The 18,304-nt window shown below is 39.0% G+C and overlaps 1 protein-coding gene across 1 annotated transcript; it reads right to left on the bottom strand.

The window, feature by feature from the left end:
* Positions 1–8,116: 8,116 nt before the first annotated feature.
* Positions 8,117–17,266, bottom strand: LOC148164403 (ovomucoid-like). Its single transcript, XM_088023695.1, has 4 exons — positions 17,221–17,266; positions 16,032–16,057; positions 13,928–14,058; positions 8,117–8,192 (listed from the first exon to the last, which is right to left on the bottom strand). The coding sequence occupies exons 1-4, from the start codon at positions 17,264–17,266 to the stop codon at positions 8,117–8,119; spliced, it is 279 nt and encodes a 92-aa protein (XP_087879821.1).
* Between the last annotated feature and the right edge of the window lie 1,038 nt (positions 17,267–18,304).

Genomic DNA, 18,304 nt, shown 5'->3' on the forward strand with positions numbered 1-18,304 from the left:
GTTTGGGTTTCTCATAACAAAGTGTTTGCTTAGGGGGCTCTCAGAGACCATAAATGCAGGGAGTGAGCTGTTCCAAGCAGTAAAGGACTTCTTACGATCTAGCCTTGGATCCCAGACGTTACTTCTGTCACAGTCTATTGGTCAAGAAGACACTAAGCCAGCCTAAATTCAAGGGGAAAAGAATAAGACTCCACCTCTTAATCGAAAGGGTAGCAAAGAATTTGTGGCCATCTTTAATTTACCACACTGCCTCATTTATTTGTTTTTAATTTATTTGGACATACATACATTTTATTAGCACAGGTAACAAAAAGAAAGCCTGGTAACACCACCAGTACAAATAGTTTTGAGTCTGCACATGAATCATTCTTTACATGCTTTTTAATTGTGTAAAAATATACATAACATAAAATTTACCATCTTAAACATTTTTAAGTGTGGACTTCAGTGGCATTAAGTATATTTACATTGCCATGCAACAATTACTACCAGCCACCGCCAGAACTTTTTTTTTCTCTTCCCAAATTGAAACTCTATTATCTGTTAAACAACTCCCATCCCTGCCCACCCCCCAGCCCCTGGCAACTATTGGACTTTTTGTCTCTAGATACAAATCATATTATTTTTTGTCCTTTTGTGTTTGGCCACTTTCACTTAGCATAATGTCTTCAAGGTTCATCCCTGTTGTGTCATGTGTCAGAATTTCCTTCCTTTTTAAGTTTGAATAATACTCCATTGTATGTATATACCACATTTTGTTTGTCCATTCATCCATCGATGGACATTTGGGTTGTTTCTACCTCTTGGCTATTGTAAATAATGCTTCAGTTACCATGAGTATGCAAATATCTCTTCTAGATCCACCCTTCCATTCTTTCACATATATATCCAAAAGTGGATTGCTGGATCATATGGTAATTTTATTTTTAATTTTTCCATTTGGCTGCACCATTTCACATTCTCACCAGTAGAGCAGAAGGATTCCAATTTCTCCACATCTTTGCTCTCTTCTGTTTTTTGTGAGGAAATATTTGTAACCCACTTAGAACAGTGCCTGGCATGCATCAAAAACTCCACAAAGCTTAGCTGTTATTATTTGACTGTCCAGAGCCCTCTTTTCTTTCCTTCTTATCGCCTGTAGTTGAAGTTGCAAGGGCTGAACTCTTAGCATGTGGTATTGCTGAAGTTCATTTTCAAAGCATTTTACACTTTCCCAAGTTACATAAGGAAATGCTAAGAAAGGATATTGTACATAGGTATATGCATAGAGAATTGCAGTTTCAAAACCAAACACAAGGTGGTAGATTAGGAAAAAAAACAAAACAAAAATATAACAACAATTAAAAAAACAAAACAAGAGAGAATGAAGGAAGGTAGGAAGAGAAAGAGAAACAGGGAAAAGGAAAAACCTGCATGGGAGGCTTTTGTAAGCCTGAGCTCTGAGTAAAGCATTAAGCAACAAGGCCTTTGCTTTTTATTTTTTTTTTGGGCCAAACTGCACCAGATCAAAGTTATGTCACAGGAAAGTGAAAAGATTGAGGATGAAACTTAAGAAACTAACAAGCTTTAGGGGCGCCTGGGTGGCTAAGTTGTTGAGCGTCTGCCTTTGGCTCAGATCATGATCCCAGGGTCCTGGGATCAAGCCCCGCATCGGGCTCCCTGCGCAGTGGGAGGCCTGCTTCTCCCTCTCCCCCTGCTTGTGTTCCCTCTCTCGCTGTCTCTCTCTTTGTCAAATAAAAAAATAAAATCTCTAAAAAAAAGAAAAAACTGACAAGCTTTCTTTTTACAATTACTCGTGTTGTGTTTTCCCTGTCACTGCCCCTAGGGCAGATCTTTTAGCCTGATCTCTAGAGATATGAGAGCACAGAGTTACTCTTTAGAAAATTGTTTGAAATGTCAAGAACTATTTATGCTCAGTCGACATTTATTAAAAAGATTTCATGGAACCTGGGAATATATTAGACACTAGGGCTGCAAAGATGACCAGGAACCAGTCTCTGCTCCTAGGCAGGCTGGGAGACATGTTCTGAACAAAGAACACTTCAGGAGAATGCCAGGATGCCCTGCAGCACAGCAGGCACCCAGTGAGTCCAAGCTGTTTGCAGCTACACTTGAAATAACTGCCGAGCACCCTCTTTAACTCACTTTTCCTCCCACTATGGGCTTCTGTGTCACTGCTTCTTAATTGTGTCCCTGTCTCCTCAATCATCCTGGCTCTAGCCTCTCCCCTGCAAAGTCTTACTTTGATTGTGTTTTGGTTTTGCCTTCTTTTAATCACAATGTCACTCTACCGCTCACATAAATACATCATCACATTTAATCTGATGAATTCTGTGACCTAAGTACCGCTTGCCCGGTTTTATAAACAATGCAACTCAGGTTCGGAGTGGTTAAGTTTTTTGCTAAAGTTCACACAGCTAGTAAATTGCAGAGAATCATTATGAAATCTGAGCTATCTAACTTCAAAACCCGTATTCCTCATGACTAAATGGTACACTCTTGTAATTTTTTCCTCCAAATAAAAATCTGATTAATCTTCCTAAAGCATACTGTGCATTATAATGACTTCTTTGTGATTGAAGTTTTAACCTTCATGTATGTATACATTTGTAACTTGTCAATCAGATATCCAAGGCCCAATACACATTGGTTGTGGCCTACCATTTCAATCTCGTTTCCCATCACAGTGTGTTCCAGCTGCACACGGGAGTCACTGTTTGCCGTTGCCTACCCTGTGGCTCCCCCTCATGTTAGCCGAGTGAGCAAGTTATCTCCCTCTAAGTAGAAGGTGAATCAGTGTCTTTCAGCTATTACAAGGAAAGAAATGGAAGATGGGCCCCTAGGTGAACCCAGTACTGCAACAGAAACTGATGGTCCTTAAATTCCGAAGATAACAGGGAGAGAACAGTTGTAATTTTTTAAAACTGATTACATTTTGGGGCTAATGTGGTTCATTCATTCAATATATATTTCCTGAGTGCTTGCTCTGGGGCCAGGCATTGGACTAGGTGCAAGGAAACAATTGTGATGGCAAACCTTCCATTTGGTAAGGGAAGACAGATAAATAAGCATAGAGGTGAATTGGTTTCTCAAAATTGAACAGATGTGGGGGGTGGGTACATGGTTAAGTTTTGTTGAATGAAGGAATTTATGAATGAATGGATAAATCTAATACACTCAATTTTTCCTTTTAAGTGCTTCAATTGCTTCACAAACAAAACCAAATAAATAAACTTTATAATTCTATTCAAGTAAACATATAAGTATGGCAAATGACAACTTCTCCTCAAAATGCCAATAATATTTATATTTATTTATTTTTAATTTTGTTTGAAGATTTTATTTATTTATTTGACAGAGAGAGACACAGTGAGAGAGGGAACACAAGCAGGGGGAGTGGGAGAGGGAGAAGCAGGCTGCCTGCGGAGCAGGGAGCCTGATGCGGGGCTTAATCCCAGGACCCTGGGATCATGACCTGAGCCGAAGGCAGACGCTTAACGACTGAGCCACCCACGCGCCCCGCCAATAATATTTAGTTTTAACAAAATTCTTATTCTTTCAACTTAAAATTCTAAGTTTAAATCAAAACTCAATCAAAAACTTTGAATTAGATTAAGATTCATTCCATTATATTCTTTAATATGCTATATAGTCTTAAAATAAGACAAATATTTTAAATGACATTTATAGATTGTTTCTGAACACATAATAGTAATGTAGATATAATTCAATCTTCATTTCTATATTTACATTGAATCTTTTGGGGATTATAAGACACTTAATCATGTAAAAAAAATTCTGTTTCCTGTGTCTGGGGGTTGTAATTGCATATTAATTGGAGGTGTGTTGGACTAGGTCCCAGTATTCCCTTCTTCCCACCCCCACCCCTTTTCCTTTTGGCTCATGAGCTGTAAGGACACTTGACTGGGGAGATAGCAGCCATTATCTGCTCATGTAGATGAAGTAGATAATGAAACCAGCACTTAAAGACAAGTAGAGGGTAGAGATGGACTCCTGGTGTTGTTTAAGTCTGTGGCTGTGCTTGAGTTAAGACCCACCCTGAATTCTCCTAATTGCATGAACCCACACATTTCTTATTTAGCCTAAGCTAAGTTGCAATTGGATTTTCATCACTCTTTTTTTAAGATTTATTTATTTATTTATTTGAAAGAGAGAGAAAAGGGAGGGACAGAGAGGGAGACAGAGAGAGAGAATCTCAAGCAGACTTCCATACTGAACACAGAGCCCAACACGGGGCTCAATCTCACGACCCTGAGATCATGACCTGAACCTAAACCAAGAGTGGGATGAGCCACCCAGGTGCCCTGGATTTTCATCACTCTTAACCAAAAGAATCCTGATATATTTCCTTTGGAGGCTAGCCATTGTCCTCTCATTGTTTCAAACCTTTACAAAACATTTGTTACCCCAAATAGCCTTGAAAGTGCTTGAGGAATGAAGGAAGATGGGGAAGGCCTCACTTGTACCAAAGTGGTAGGGAGTGAAGCATCAGTATCAGGTGAAATGAGAAGCTGATGGAGAACTCTGCAAAATTAGAGATAAAAACCAAGTAGTAAAAACATAAATGCCCTGGGGTCCTCTTACCAAACTTCCCATGGTTTGTGGAATGGGAAGTCAAATAATTTTGTATGTGTTTGAAAGCATGTTTGAAAGCATGTTTTCCAGAAGGCTTAGATCTCTAGGTGACATTTCCTTGCTTTCTACCAAGGTAGTAAAGTGTTATTATGATACAAAAGGGCTAAATAGTTCATTGTAATAAGGCAAAAAAAAAAAACAAAAAAAAACAGGGGATTGAGTTTTGCACAGGCCCGGGGGCAACCTCAGACTCGGGGGAGGAAAGATGGCATCCAGAAAGGATAGTGTCGACGCATCTGTTGTTTTTGCTTGACTTTCATTCATTTATCCTGGCAATAGTGCCTCAATATTCCTCTGGGGAACAATTCTTTATCCTCTTCTAGTCCTTATGGAGGGGCTGCATCACCCCCGGCTCCTGTGGTGCCTTATAATTCAAGCCGTTTCAATGAGCATTAAGCATGTCTGTAGCCATAGCTTGTAGACTGATTCAGGAATCTTATTCTAACTAGTCTAATAAGCCTCAAATCTTTTGTTAGAAGTTTTAGGAAAGGAAAACAGGCTTCTACTGAAACTGTTAAGTCTAGAACTGCTTAGATTTGTCACAGGGATGAGGGTGACAACTTTTTCTGAAACTCTCATCTAGCCATGCCTGAATTCAGAGATTCCTCTTGACTTTTCAAGTGTAGGAGCCATAGAGATTGCCAAACACACACCTTTTTTTTTTACTTCAGTCACTTTGAGTTGGATTTTTCTTTTGGGTGTTACTCTTCCAAAGAAGTTGGTTATATTACATGTGGTTTCCCCACTAGAGGGTGTAGTTCACTCACTGTGCTAGGATAGAATCAGCCTTCCCCCCCGCCCCACCCCAGAGAGGTAGTGCTCACAGGCTGGCTTTTACAGTCAGAGACACCTGTTGGGAATGTTGCAGGGTCCCAGCCACAGAGCTTACCTCCCTCACGGGGCCCTTGGCTTAGAAGGACTGAGAGAGCAGTCAGATGACGAAGTCATGGCTACAGGAATCGGAAATGGGATAGGACTAAGGTACCAGGTGAAGACTTCATCTAGAGAACCATGAAGCTTCCTTAGTCTTAAAAAGGAAAATGGGTTTTGTCTTCCATGGCAAGTCTAATTAACAAGGCATGCCTAGATTGTTATGTTGAGAAAGATTTTGAGGCCACACAGAGCTCAGTGGAGTGTACAATCATTGATTACTGATACCTGGTGTGGGCACGGGGAGAGGCAGGTTTGGAGATGATACTTTCCATCTATGGATGAGATGTTTCTCAGTAGGAGTACTATTGGCATTTTGGATGGGTCATTTCTTCACCGTGTGGTGTATTACAGAGCCTTAGTCCACTGAATGCTAATTATACCACTCCAGTCTTTCTGATAAGCAAAAGTCACAGACACATATTTTAATGGCTCTTATGAGAATAGTACTACTCAACTTAAAAATCATTAGGTTTGACCAAGAATGACCTGACTTGGATTTACCTGAGAAATGAACTAGAGCTTCTTAAATTCTTTAAGGGGGAATAAATGAGTTTGTTTTGTTTTGTTTTAGATCCTGAGATCAGACTGAGCTTGCCATCAGTAGGGGATAGTGATTGAGAATGGGGATGGAAATGACGAGTCTCCAGACAGGGGAAGAAGATGCTCATGGAGACAGGGAGTCAAGTAGAACCTGACAGGAGGTGATTCACATGTCATTCTGGGTTGAGGAAAGTGTATGGAGAGCCTGAACTGTGGGGAAAGGAGTATTTGGTTAGAAGTTAGTGTCATTTGGGGTATCCTCATCTCACTTTAGGGTTCCATTGTGTTTATGTGTCTCTTTGGTCAGTGTTGTCTTTATATGACTGTTCTCAGAGAGCTGCCCTCCACTTTGTACATCTGAATCCACTGAATAATATCTGTCACCTTCAATTATTTTTGGAACAAGGTATCATATGAGTCAATGAATGAGAAAATAAATGAATAAAATATGAAGGGGGGAAATCGGAAGGGGAGATGAACCATGAGAGACTGGATTCTGAGAAACAAACTGAGGGTTCTAGAGGGGAGGGGGATGGGGGATGTGTTAGTCTGGTGATGGGTATGAAAGAGGGCATGTACTGAATGGAGCACTGGGTGTTATATGCAAACAATGAATCATGGAACACTACATCACAAACTAATGATGTATGGTGACTAACATAACATAATAAAATTAAAAAAATATATTCCCTATCCCTTAAGAGTTCAAGTATCACCTTTTTTCATATTCTTCACGACCCTTTCAATTCCTTGAAAGAGAAGTGAGAAAAGAGGGCTTTGAGCAACAGGCATGATATGGTTGCCACTTTCAAGTTTTGCATTCTCAACGCCCTCCAGCCGGAGAACACCAGGAACATTTGAGTTGAACAAGTTGGGTTTGTGATTTATTGAGGAGAGGGAGAATGCACATGAGAAGCCATAGGGCAGCTCAGTAAAAGGATATTAGAAAAGATTTATTGTAGGATTTGGGATTATTAAATTAATTTGGGGAAAATTTAAGGAGGACTGGCTTTGATTTAGATTGCATGCCCTCAGGAGTGGGGTACTTCTGCACTTTGATGTCTTAGAAAGTCTTATTTAGAAAAAGGAAAGAATAACCAAAGGCTAAAGTTGTAATTGGTAGAGAAGTGGCAGTCACTTAACATTAGTCTAGTTAGGGGATGTTTGGTATTTTGTAGTTTGCATAACGTTCACATTTTGCCTTTGTTCAGGTGTGGTTATGGAATGGTAACTGTTTTTGTCTTGATTCATTGTGGCTTTGCTGGGTGTTAATGTTCTGTGAAATTGTTTATGTTAAACAGAACATCAAGGCCTAGCTGTGAGGAGGAGGCTAACCTGCGGCAATCCCAAGGTTGGTGCTTAGAAGTCATGGGGTTGTTTTCTTGCCCACATATTTTTAAAGAATCATCCATTTTCTTATTCCCTTGCTGGATTGTAAACTGCACAAGGACATAGACCTGTTTTGATTACCATCGAGGTCCCAGAATTTAACCAGATCTCTCAGTCTCATGAGTACTTAAAGAATATTGACTGGGGTGCCTGGGTGGCTCAGTCGGTTAAGCAACTGCCTTCCGCTCAGGTCATGATCCTGGAGTCCCGGGATCGAGTCCCTCATCGGGCTCCCTGCTCAGCAGGGAGTCTGCTTCTCCCTCTGACCCTCCCCCCTCTCATGCTCTCTCTCTCTCAAATAAATAAATAAATCTTAAAAAAAAAAAGGCAAGAATATTGACTGAATAAATGAATGAATTGTCCAATTAGCCTATCAGTCTATGAGTTGCTCAAAGTCAGGGTTCACTTTCTATTCAGCTCTGTATTTCTAGAAACACAATTCTGGTGCATCTCATTAAAAATATCTTGAGTTAAAGAGGGACTTTCCATTAGGATAAGATTTATTGATTTTTTTAAAAATAAAGTAATATAATGAATTCCACTTTTTGAAGGAAAGATGATGCTTAATTCAAATGAGTTCACTCCTGACAAAGGAAAATCACGTCATATCCCAGACTTTTTCAGTCTTTCTGCATCTTCCATTGTACTGAATTCGAAGAGTGAGTTTCAAAGCTCTAAGAGAAATTGATATAAATATTTAGAGACCATTTATATGGAATATAACCATCCTTCTTTCTAACCTAGCTGTATTCCAGTAAGGATTTTAAGGGAAGGGAGGCCTTGATTTATAAACTCCTGACTTAAAAATAACCCATAGCTACAAAGATATGCTCTCCCCTCCCTCTTCCTTCACTTTGGAGAATCCTCTATATTGTAATCATGGTGAAAAATTATTAGAGCTTTTAGCAAATGTGTGAACCTGTATATTAAGAAGTACGGGACAGAACAAACAATGATTTACTGAGGTACCCTCGGGAAATTTTTTCACTTTTCTGAACCAGGATTACCTTATTTGTAAAATGGCCACAATTACGGGTACCTACTGAGAAAGCTCTTTGAGGCTCACCGTGAGAGTACTCTATGAACTGTAAGCAGGAAGGATTTTTATTGTTGGGGGCAAAGGACACAGGGGTCAAGAGCAAGGTAAAGAGAGCAACGTGGAAAACATAGATGAAGATTATTTGCCCCTTTTGGCCAAATATAATAATAACAGCAAGCCAATGACTACATTTTGTTCTAAATTGTAGTCAATGGGCTTTTGCTATTGCATTTTTCATGAAAAAGTGGCCCATTTTTTATTTGCTTTTTTATGGATTTATTTATTTTAGAGAGAGGGAGGGGCAGAGGGAGAGGGAGAAGGAGAGAATCTCCAGCAGACTGCCCATTGAGCGCAGAGCCCCAAGTGGGGCTCCATCTCACAGCTCTGAGATCATGACCTGAGCTGAAATTAAGAGTCAGATGCTTAACCAACTGGACCACCCAGCGCCCCCCAAAAAAGTGGTCCATTTTTTAAAAAGAATTTAACACTAGCCACATAGGAGCTACTGGGCAATGACAAAAATGTTCCTCTTCTGCAAATACTTCCTATTTGACATTGGGCAACAATGAACTTTGGAGTCTTTTCTTTTTATATGTAAAAAAGGGAATAATTGTATTCCTGCCTACAGGGCAGTATTAGTGTGGATCTCACAGGGGCCCTGTTTGGGGAAAGTGCTTTCTAAGCTGTGGCAGCTTTATGATCTTGTATTATTTATGGTAATAGTATATTTTCCCTAGCAGTGTCACAAACTTACGAGGTGCTTATTAAATATTCATGAGACAAATTGATAAATAGGAGAAATTATTCTGAAAAATCCTAAAACTCTAGCCAAATATAAGATTCTAACCATGTGATAGGATAATGCAAAGTTTAACTTGAAGGCTCTGGATATCAGATTTCTAGACTCATCTCTTGGTTTCTCACCTTGTGAGCTATGACATCTTGGATATGTCCCTAAATTACTCTAAACCTCAGTTTCATCATCTATAAAATGGAAGTGAATACCAATACCTCCTTCACAGGATCCTTCTGAATACTAATAAGATAATTACTATGTAGTAGCATGCACAGTGCCTGGCTTAAAATAAGCACAAAAGTTAGATCCATTTATTTATAAGTTTTCAAAAATCCCCATCCTGCATTCTCTTTAATATATTCTGTATTTCCATGTATAGGTAATGAATATATTTTTCAAAAGTCTGATCATACTGTATATATCATTTTATATGCTCATATTTCCCCCTTTTTAAATTAACATTGTATTGTGCTTATTTTTAGAAAACTAAATACATAATGTCTAGTAAAATTTCTTTTTATTCTATACGGCTTAAAAAGGATGAGCCTTTAAGCAAAATGTTCAGCCAGAGGTCTTTGGTGTGCCCAAGCAGATCAACCTTCCGACTGCCCCAGGATGCAGAAATAAAGTACTGGCAGAACCTGAGTTACAACCAGAAGGATGGAGGGAGACCCATATGCAGGTAGTGTAAAGTTGTGCTTGGTCCCCTTCATCTTATCATGAATGTGTCCTGGCCCCACGTTTGGAATGCCTCGAAAATCTGAGAAGAAAGAAACTGCAGGTTAAAGGAGAGAAATGTGACAGCTGGGGACTCAGGTAACCCTTATGTGTGAATTGTCTGCAATGGCCAGGCATGAGAAGCAGGATGGATTTCTCAACTGGACCGGGACAAAGAGAAGATTGGCAGTAGGACACAAGTGTACTAAACATCAGGGAGATAGACATTGACAAGGATATTTAAGTAGCAGTGTGCCACAATAGGAAAAGGAACAGATTTTATCTAGGAAAATTGTATTTCCCTCCAGTACTACTAATGTCTTTGAACTCATCTAAGAACAATTTGGAAAATGAAAAACTTGGAAAATACTAAATTTCTTTCTAGCAAAGTCAGGTGGCATTGGAGCATTGATATTTATAGAATTACCATAAACAGTGACACAATTGCTTTCCATGACTGTTTCCCAAGAAGTATGTTATTCTTAAAACTATTATGCTGAATGGATCTGTACATTATTCTTTGACACCTTTAAAACTTTCTAAGGATAGGACCCAGAATAGCCAAAACAATTTGCAAAAAAACAAAGTTGAAGAATCTACCCTTCCCAATTTCAAACCTCATGGCAAACTTCAGTAATCAAGACAGTGTGATACTGGCATAAGGATGGATATACAGACCAGTGGAATAGAATTTAGACTGTAGAAATAAACCCTTGTATTTATGGTTAACTGATTTTCAACAAGGGCATTAAGACAATTCAGTGGGGAAAGAACAGCCTTCAATGAATGGTGCTGGGACAATTGGATAGCCATATACAAAACAATGAAGTTGGATGTCCTGCCCCATACCATATACAAAAATTAACTCAAAATGGATCAAAGACATAAGTATAAGAACTAATAATTATAAACCTCTTAGAAGAAAACAAAGGAGTAAATCTCTGTGACCTTTGGTTAAGCACTGGTTTCTTAGATATGACAACGAAAGCATAAGCAACAGTAGATAAATTAAACATCACCAAAATTAAAATCTTTTGTGCTTCACAGGATATCATTAATAAAGTAAAAAGACAACCCACAGAATGGGAGAAAATATTGCAAATAAATATATGATAAGGAACTTGTATCCAAAATATATAAAGAACACTTATAACTCAACAATTAAAAGGCAAATAATATTATTAAAAGGTGAGCAAAGGATTTGAATAGACATTTATTCAAAGAAGATATACAAATGGCTAACTAGCCCATGAGAAGATATTAAACATCATTTGTCATTAGAGAAAAGCAAATCGTAGTCACAAGATACCACTTCACACCCATTAGGATGGTTATCATAAAAAAGATGAACAATATCAACCAATAAGTGTTGGTGAGGATGTAAAGAAATTGGAACCTTCATACATTGCTTGTGAGATTATAAATGTTGCAGCTGCTTTGAAAAACAATTTGGCAATCCCTCAAAATGTTAAACATAGAGTTATTATATAACTCAGAAATTCCACTCCTAGATATATACCCAAGCGAAATGAAAAGGTCCACCCAAATTGTACATGAATGTTCATAGCAACATTACCCGTTATAGCCAAAAAGTGCAAACAACCCAATGCCCACTAATGGAAAAATGGATAAAAGCAATGTGGTATAGCCATACAATGGACTATCACTCCACCATAAAAAAGCATGAAGAGCTGATACATTCTACAACATGGATGTACTTTGATAACCTTATGCTGAATGAAAGAAGTCAGAAACAAAAAGCCACATATTATATGATCCCATTCATACTAATTGTTCAGAATAAGCAAATCCATAAAGACAGAAAGTAGTTTAGTGGTTGCCAGGTACTGGGGGGATGGTAGAAGCGATACAGGTTTCTTTTTGATGAAATTTATTCTGAAATTAGGTAGTGGTGATTGTCACACAACTCTAAATACACTAACAACCCCTGGAATGGATACTCTAAAAGAGCGAATTGATTATTCAATCTGCTTTTAAGTTAAAACCCTAAGGATAAATTCTTAGCAACGAGAAGTTATTTTTCATTTCCCTGAAACTTTGGGACCCTAGGGAAGAGGGTAAACAGTAAGTTTGAGGAAAGGAAGGAAGGGGAGAGCTAATAATAAATTTGGGAGAAGGGGTAGTCTGTACAATTTCTCTTTCCTCTAAGGAATCTCAGTGTGTGCCATGAGATTATCATGACCACTACATTGGAAGCCTAGGAAATGAGGTTTTGAGATTGTCTGGAAGGTACCTTTGCACTGGTTGAGGATGACTACGGTATAGGTCGTATGTCTGAATGAAAGAAAGAGTTGGTAAATATGGAAGGAGAACTAGGGGCTAGATAGGGAGGCCTGTTGATGGGAAGGTGACCAGTTATTTTGGTTTGTATGAGACTGTCCTGCTTTAGCACTCAAAGTTTCATGCCCCAGGAAAACCCTGAGCCTCAGGCAAACCGGGATGGTAGGTTGTCTAGCTGGAAGCAACAGGACAAGGACACTGATGGCTATGATTTACTGAGGGCCTACCGTGACACAGGCATTATGCGAAGTTCCCTTTCTGCATTATTTTTTTTCAATTCTCACAGCTTCTCAGGTAATTACTGAGGTTATCTGTTCTAGGTCATATAGCTTACATAGAAGAGCTGAAATTTCAGTCCTAGTCTATAGTCAGAGTCTTTAGTCTTAGCCACCTACTCAACTGAAAGATTGAGCCAATACAATAAGTGCTAAAACTAAAAAAACAAATTACCTATCAAGGTTGCTTTAAGTTTAAAAGTGCTTTTTATGCCCATGGTCACATTCATCCCCCCTAAGAACCCATTCGTTCATTTGTTCATTCATTCAACAAGTACTTACGGGGCTTACTTGGCACCAGACTCTGTATTAAGTGCTGAGAATAAATCACAAACCTGCCCTCTGAGTTCGTGGAGCTTATGTTTGGTGCTAGGCCAAACATAAAGAAATAGAAAAATAAAATATCTGGGAGTTATGCTCAGAATTATGAAGGAAACAGAAGCACATGGAAGCTATCAGAGGTAAATCTATCTTAGGTAGGATGGCCAGGGGAGGCATCTGTAAGGGAGACGAATTTAGACTGAAGCCCCAATAATGAGGAAGAACTAGTCCTGTGAAAAGCTGGGGAGAACATTCTTGTAGGAGAGGACGGTTTGCCCAAAGGTCCCGAAGAAGCAAAGAGCTTCGTATGTTTGAAAAATACCAGGAAAGAAGAGTCAGTGTTGTCATAGCGCATTAGCAAGTAAAGCAGGAAATCTTATCTCAGAATTTGTAGATGAGAACTTGAGGCAGGGAGGGGTTATGAGAGTTCGCAGTATCGCTTAACCACAGGGGCAGGACTCAGCCTTCTGACTGAGGGCTGAGACTTGTTGCTTTAATCTTACGTTTAAAAGGGTGATTTTTCTTACGGCTATGATTTTCATACATTTTAGGAACAGGAACTTTTTTCACATATAATCTCAAATTGAAGCCTAGTGTTCGAAACACATAGAGGGTGGCTCCTCTGCTGGGGCTGGAGGTGGGGCTCAGAGTCCCAGTGTCTTAGTCTCTGGGTCCCTCCCAGCCCCCTTAGGTTCAGCCAGCTGACCTGAAACCCCGGTGACATTTTTAGCTTACAGAATCACATCTTGAAGACTTCACACATGTTTTCCAAAATGTGTAGAAGGGTTTTGTTGTTTGTTTTTTGTTTTTAACTTTAATTCCCGTGTAGTTAACATACAGTTAACTTATATTAGTTTCAGGTGTACAACATAGTGATTCAACAGTTCTATATATTATCACTCAGCTGCCCATTAGATTCTCAAAAGAAGTTTCTGTTTTGTGTTTGGTGTTTTCACTTACATGTTAGCGAAGCAGTACACGCAGGTATTAGAATATGTAACATTATTAGAAGCGCATAATGGGCTGACTCTTATGGAGCATATATGTTTCTTTTGTATAGACGTCCTTTGATAATGACCGCATGGAATGTCCTAAAACAAAACTCACAGGTCAAACTCTCTATCCTTTAATGATCTCTTAATGGCTTCTGATGTTAGTGCTCGGGAGTTTTATTTTGCGCAGTGATAAAATATGTCTTCCTTCACACTTTACACATCAAAACTTCCTTATCTTAAGTTCAACAGCCAGAGCCTTCAGGATTTCCACTTTGAAAGACAGCTGAGGCCATACAACCCTGAACTTTGGCTGTGTAATATATATCTGTAACTTGTTAGAAGGGAAAGAGAACAGTCTGGCAAGTGACAGAAATGCCTACAACCACTGCCCAAGTGCTTCTGGAATCATTTTAGTTCATCAAAACCCCCTTTAACTGTGGTGCCTGGATCAGAATACCCTGCATGGTCCCACTCTAGTATTGGCTATAGTCCAGTCCTCTGAGGATTAAGAGGCTGGAATAGTGAGAAAAGATTTCCTCAATATCTCCTCATTTTGTTTTTCTTCCTTCATAGTCCAAGAGTTGGAGTAAGCTGGATTTAGGGGACTTGAGTGACAGAGTAAATTGTCTATAGGTAGAAGGGGGACTTGGAAAGTTCCTGAGCACCATGTAATGAGCAGATAAGGAGTGAGCCGCCACAGATTTCTACTTCATTGGCTCAGATCACAGTATATTCGCATATCCATAGATCAGGGTACTGCCCTGTCTAGGAAACTTAAATGGGGCTCCCATTACTGACAGCAGTGTTTGCCAATTTCAGTTACTTGATTCATAATTCCTTCCAAACTCATGTGCCATTTTTCTTTAAAAATATTTTTTGTTGAATCGGTTTCTTTTTTTAAACTTGACTACTCACCCTAGAAATGTTCTGAACATGAATATCCATGATGTCTTGGATTTGAAGTTGTAATTCTATTTTTTCCTAACACGCTTTTAAGAAAAGCTATGACCATTGCAATAAAAAAATATTCATTGTCAAATTAGCTAAAATCATCATTAATATTATTATAAGGTACTCAAATAACTTTTTGGGAAATACTGTTTATGTCTCTCATCTCCTTTTTTAATGAGTAAGGCAACGAGATTTGTTTGGGGAGGCTTTACCAAAAAATTGATTCTTTAGTGGATTCTTACAAGATGAAAATGCTTTCTAAAATTGGCTATGAGTATGAAAAGCAGGATAATTTGATTAAAGAGAATTATATACACAAAGACAAAACTGAAATAGCACAGAGCCCAAAATAGCTTAAGTTACCTAGAACTAAGGTGAGAAAAGGGAATTTTCCTGTTAGGGAGAAAGAAGCTAGGTTGAAGAAGGTATTGTAAGGCATGCAAAAGGGTTTATCCCCTACCAGTACTAGAAGTCACTGTTCTAAAGAGAGAGATGTCTCAATCAGATTTTCATTTTAGAAGGCCCACACTTACAGTGAGGAGTTAGTACAGGAATTGGCAAGCTTTTCCTATGAGGAGCTAGGTAGCAATATTTTATAATTTTTAAGCCATGTGGTCTCTATTACAACTACTCGACTCTGTTGTTGTAGCCTAGGAACAGCCAGAGACAATACATGAAGTAATGAGCATGGCTGTGTTCCAGTAAAACTCTATTTCCAAAAATAGGTGGCCATAGTTTGCCAACCCCTGTATCAGACTCAGTGCAAGAAGACCATTGGTGGCCATTGCAATGATACAGGCAGGAAGTGAGGAGAAATTAATATGCAGGCAATAGCAATGAATTTAGATGGGGGAAAAATAAAAAATCAGAAATAAGGAGCTTTAATTGCTAGTGGTATGTAAGGAGATAGAGGAACAGTAGAGACGGGGATGAATCCTGGTTTACCCCAGAATCTATTTTGACAGAGATGGGTAGATTGAACTATATGCATTGCCGTTATGTATATCAGAAATGATCAAATATTAGCAATTTCATGTGGTTTAATATAGAAACCTAATAGAAATACTAGAAGCCTAAGATTGTAAAAATCATTCTCATGTAGGAAGTAGAAAACTTACCTTGGATAAATGGTGACCAAAAATAGCTGAAACAAAAATGTTTAGGAAAAAGGATCAAGTAAAAAATGTAGTATTGAGATGCAACCAGTTAATTAACCCCTTCAGGAATCCCATATAAATTAATAACCATGAAAATCTTAGAAAAATATGTGACTCCTTCACGCAGGATTTGCCTAGCCATGCCTGATTCCCAAAACACTTCCCCAAGTACACCTAGTGTCCCACTTGAGAATTCAACCATGAACCCATTCTTAGGTTTAATGCTGACTTAAGCAGGAGAGATTTAAAACCAAGTTTCATCCTTTGGGACTCAGCAGATCATCTACCGCTGGGCTGCTCAGACATTGTGTAGACCCCTTTTAGACAAAGTCTAGTTCTTGAGAGTCAGCCTGGCTACCTGCTGACAGAAATCGTAGATACCTGCCTTCTTTTTTGACTATTGCCTGTCTTGAATATCCTCTTTCCAAACTCTATCTGTTTATAAGGAAGCCTCTTCCTCTGTTTGGGATCTCTGTGTCAACAGCTGCTTGCCTAAACTATTAACAGTTCCTACAACCTTCATATTTTATATTCCACTTAACAGCCTTGACTCCTTTCGGCTACTGTAGCTGAATGTCCTCCCTGCCTCCCCTTCCACTTCACCACTCCTCTGGCAGAGTTAGTTTCGCATCATGGGTTTCCCTTCCTATTTTGCTGGAGTTGATTAGAAAAGCTGAACCCTCTCTTGAGATTTGATAACATCAGGTTGTGCTCTAACTGTAAGCCATGTTAGAAACTGATACTGCTTTGTGTAGAAGGAATTTGAATACACACACACACACACACACACACACACACACACAATACCAGTATGTGGGAGTATGATAGGAAAGTATTAGGAAGAGATGGGAGGAGAGATGAAATTATCAACTCAAAAGACCAAATTATTTGTCCAATAGTGATTATACCTCTCATCGATCATCCTTTAAGATATCTTAAGTCTGAACCTGCCTGTGACAGAGTTTTTGGAATATGGAAAAATGGATTCACCACTGATATTCATTCTGGTTGAGGTGGTAAATTCATCCCTGGGAGAAACTTCAAAGTTTCAAAAATCCATACATCTAGAAAACAGTTACTTTTGCCTTGTTTCTTCCCTTAGAAGATCATATGTTTACTCCCTCCCCAAAGTTCTTTGACAAATCCTTACATGAGAAATAGCTGGTAGCCAAAATAGCCACAAAGAAAATTTTCATCTTTTCCCAAAAGGAACAATGTGATTCATCCACCAGAGTTCCCTCTTTTAAGAGCTTCTTAGCAAATCCTCGAAGGCTCAACTCTCTTGAACTGAGGGCTCTACCCCTTATGAGAACCTGAGACCCCATTATGAAGTCACTTTGCAAATGATCTGTTTACATGTGACACCAAGGGCAACGTCACCAGGTCACCAAAGACCAAGAACACTCTGCAGGCCAAAATATTTCATTTGTAATAGGCTGTAGAGCTGTGGGATGATACCATGATTTAACACTGATTTGTCTGATTGTAAATTATCATTGGGTTCCATAGAAGTTTTTTAACTAGCAAGAAGAAACAAGTGTGAAAAAGATGAACTTAGAGTGAGTAATTCTGGGGAACTTTTAAAAATTTACATGTCTGTCTTCAACACCTTCTCCCTCCCACCCAAAGATTCTGATTCAGTAGCTCCGGAGTATGACTCAGATATCACACACACACACACACACACACACACACACACACACACACACACACACACACACACACACTGCATGGTAAAGTCTGATTCACCTCTTCACTTGAGAACCAATGGATTAGGATACCACAATTTTATACTAAAGGGCTAATTTTCTGGGTCCTTTCTTCCTTTACTGCCTAATGGCAATTTTTCTGTTGAGCAATCTATTTATCCTTTTTTTATTGCTATAGCCATTCCTACTTTCCTAGTCATAGCATCTACTATTATATTTAGCATAAAGTATGCTCTTTTTTTTAAAGATGTTATTTATTTATTTGACAGAGGGAGCCACAGTGAGAGAGGGAACACAAGCAGGGGGAGCGGGAGAGGGAGAAGCAGGCTTCCCGCGGAGCAGGGAGCCCGATGCGGGGCTCGATCCCAGGACCCTGGGATGATGACCCGAGCTGAAGTCAGATGCCCAATGACTGAGCCACCCAGGCGCCCCTAACATAAAGTATGTTAAAGAAATAGCCAGGAAATTCAAGTCTATTATGTGTAATTTCTATTATAATTCTTGGATTGCATAACAAGGCAGGGG

The sequence above is a fragment of the Eumetopias jubatus genome, unplaced genomic scaffold (assembly GCF_037043125.1).
Source record: "Eumetopias jubatus isolate StellerSeaLion01/CBP00866 unplaced genomic scaffold, mEumJub1_p1.0 scaffold_5, whole genome shotgun sequence".
NCBI classification, from domain to species: Eukaryota; Metazoa; Chordata; class Mammalia; order Carnivora; family Otariidae; genus Eumetopias; species Eumetopias jubatus.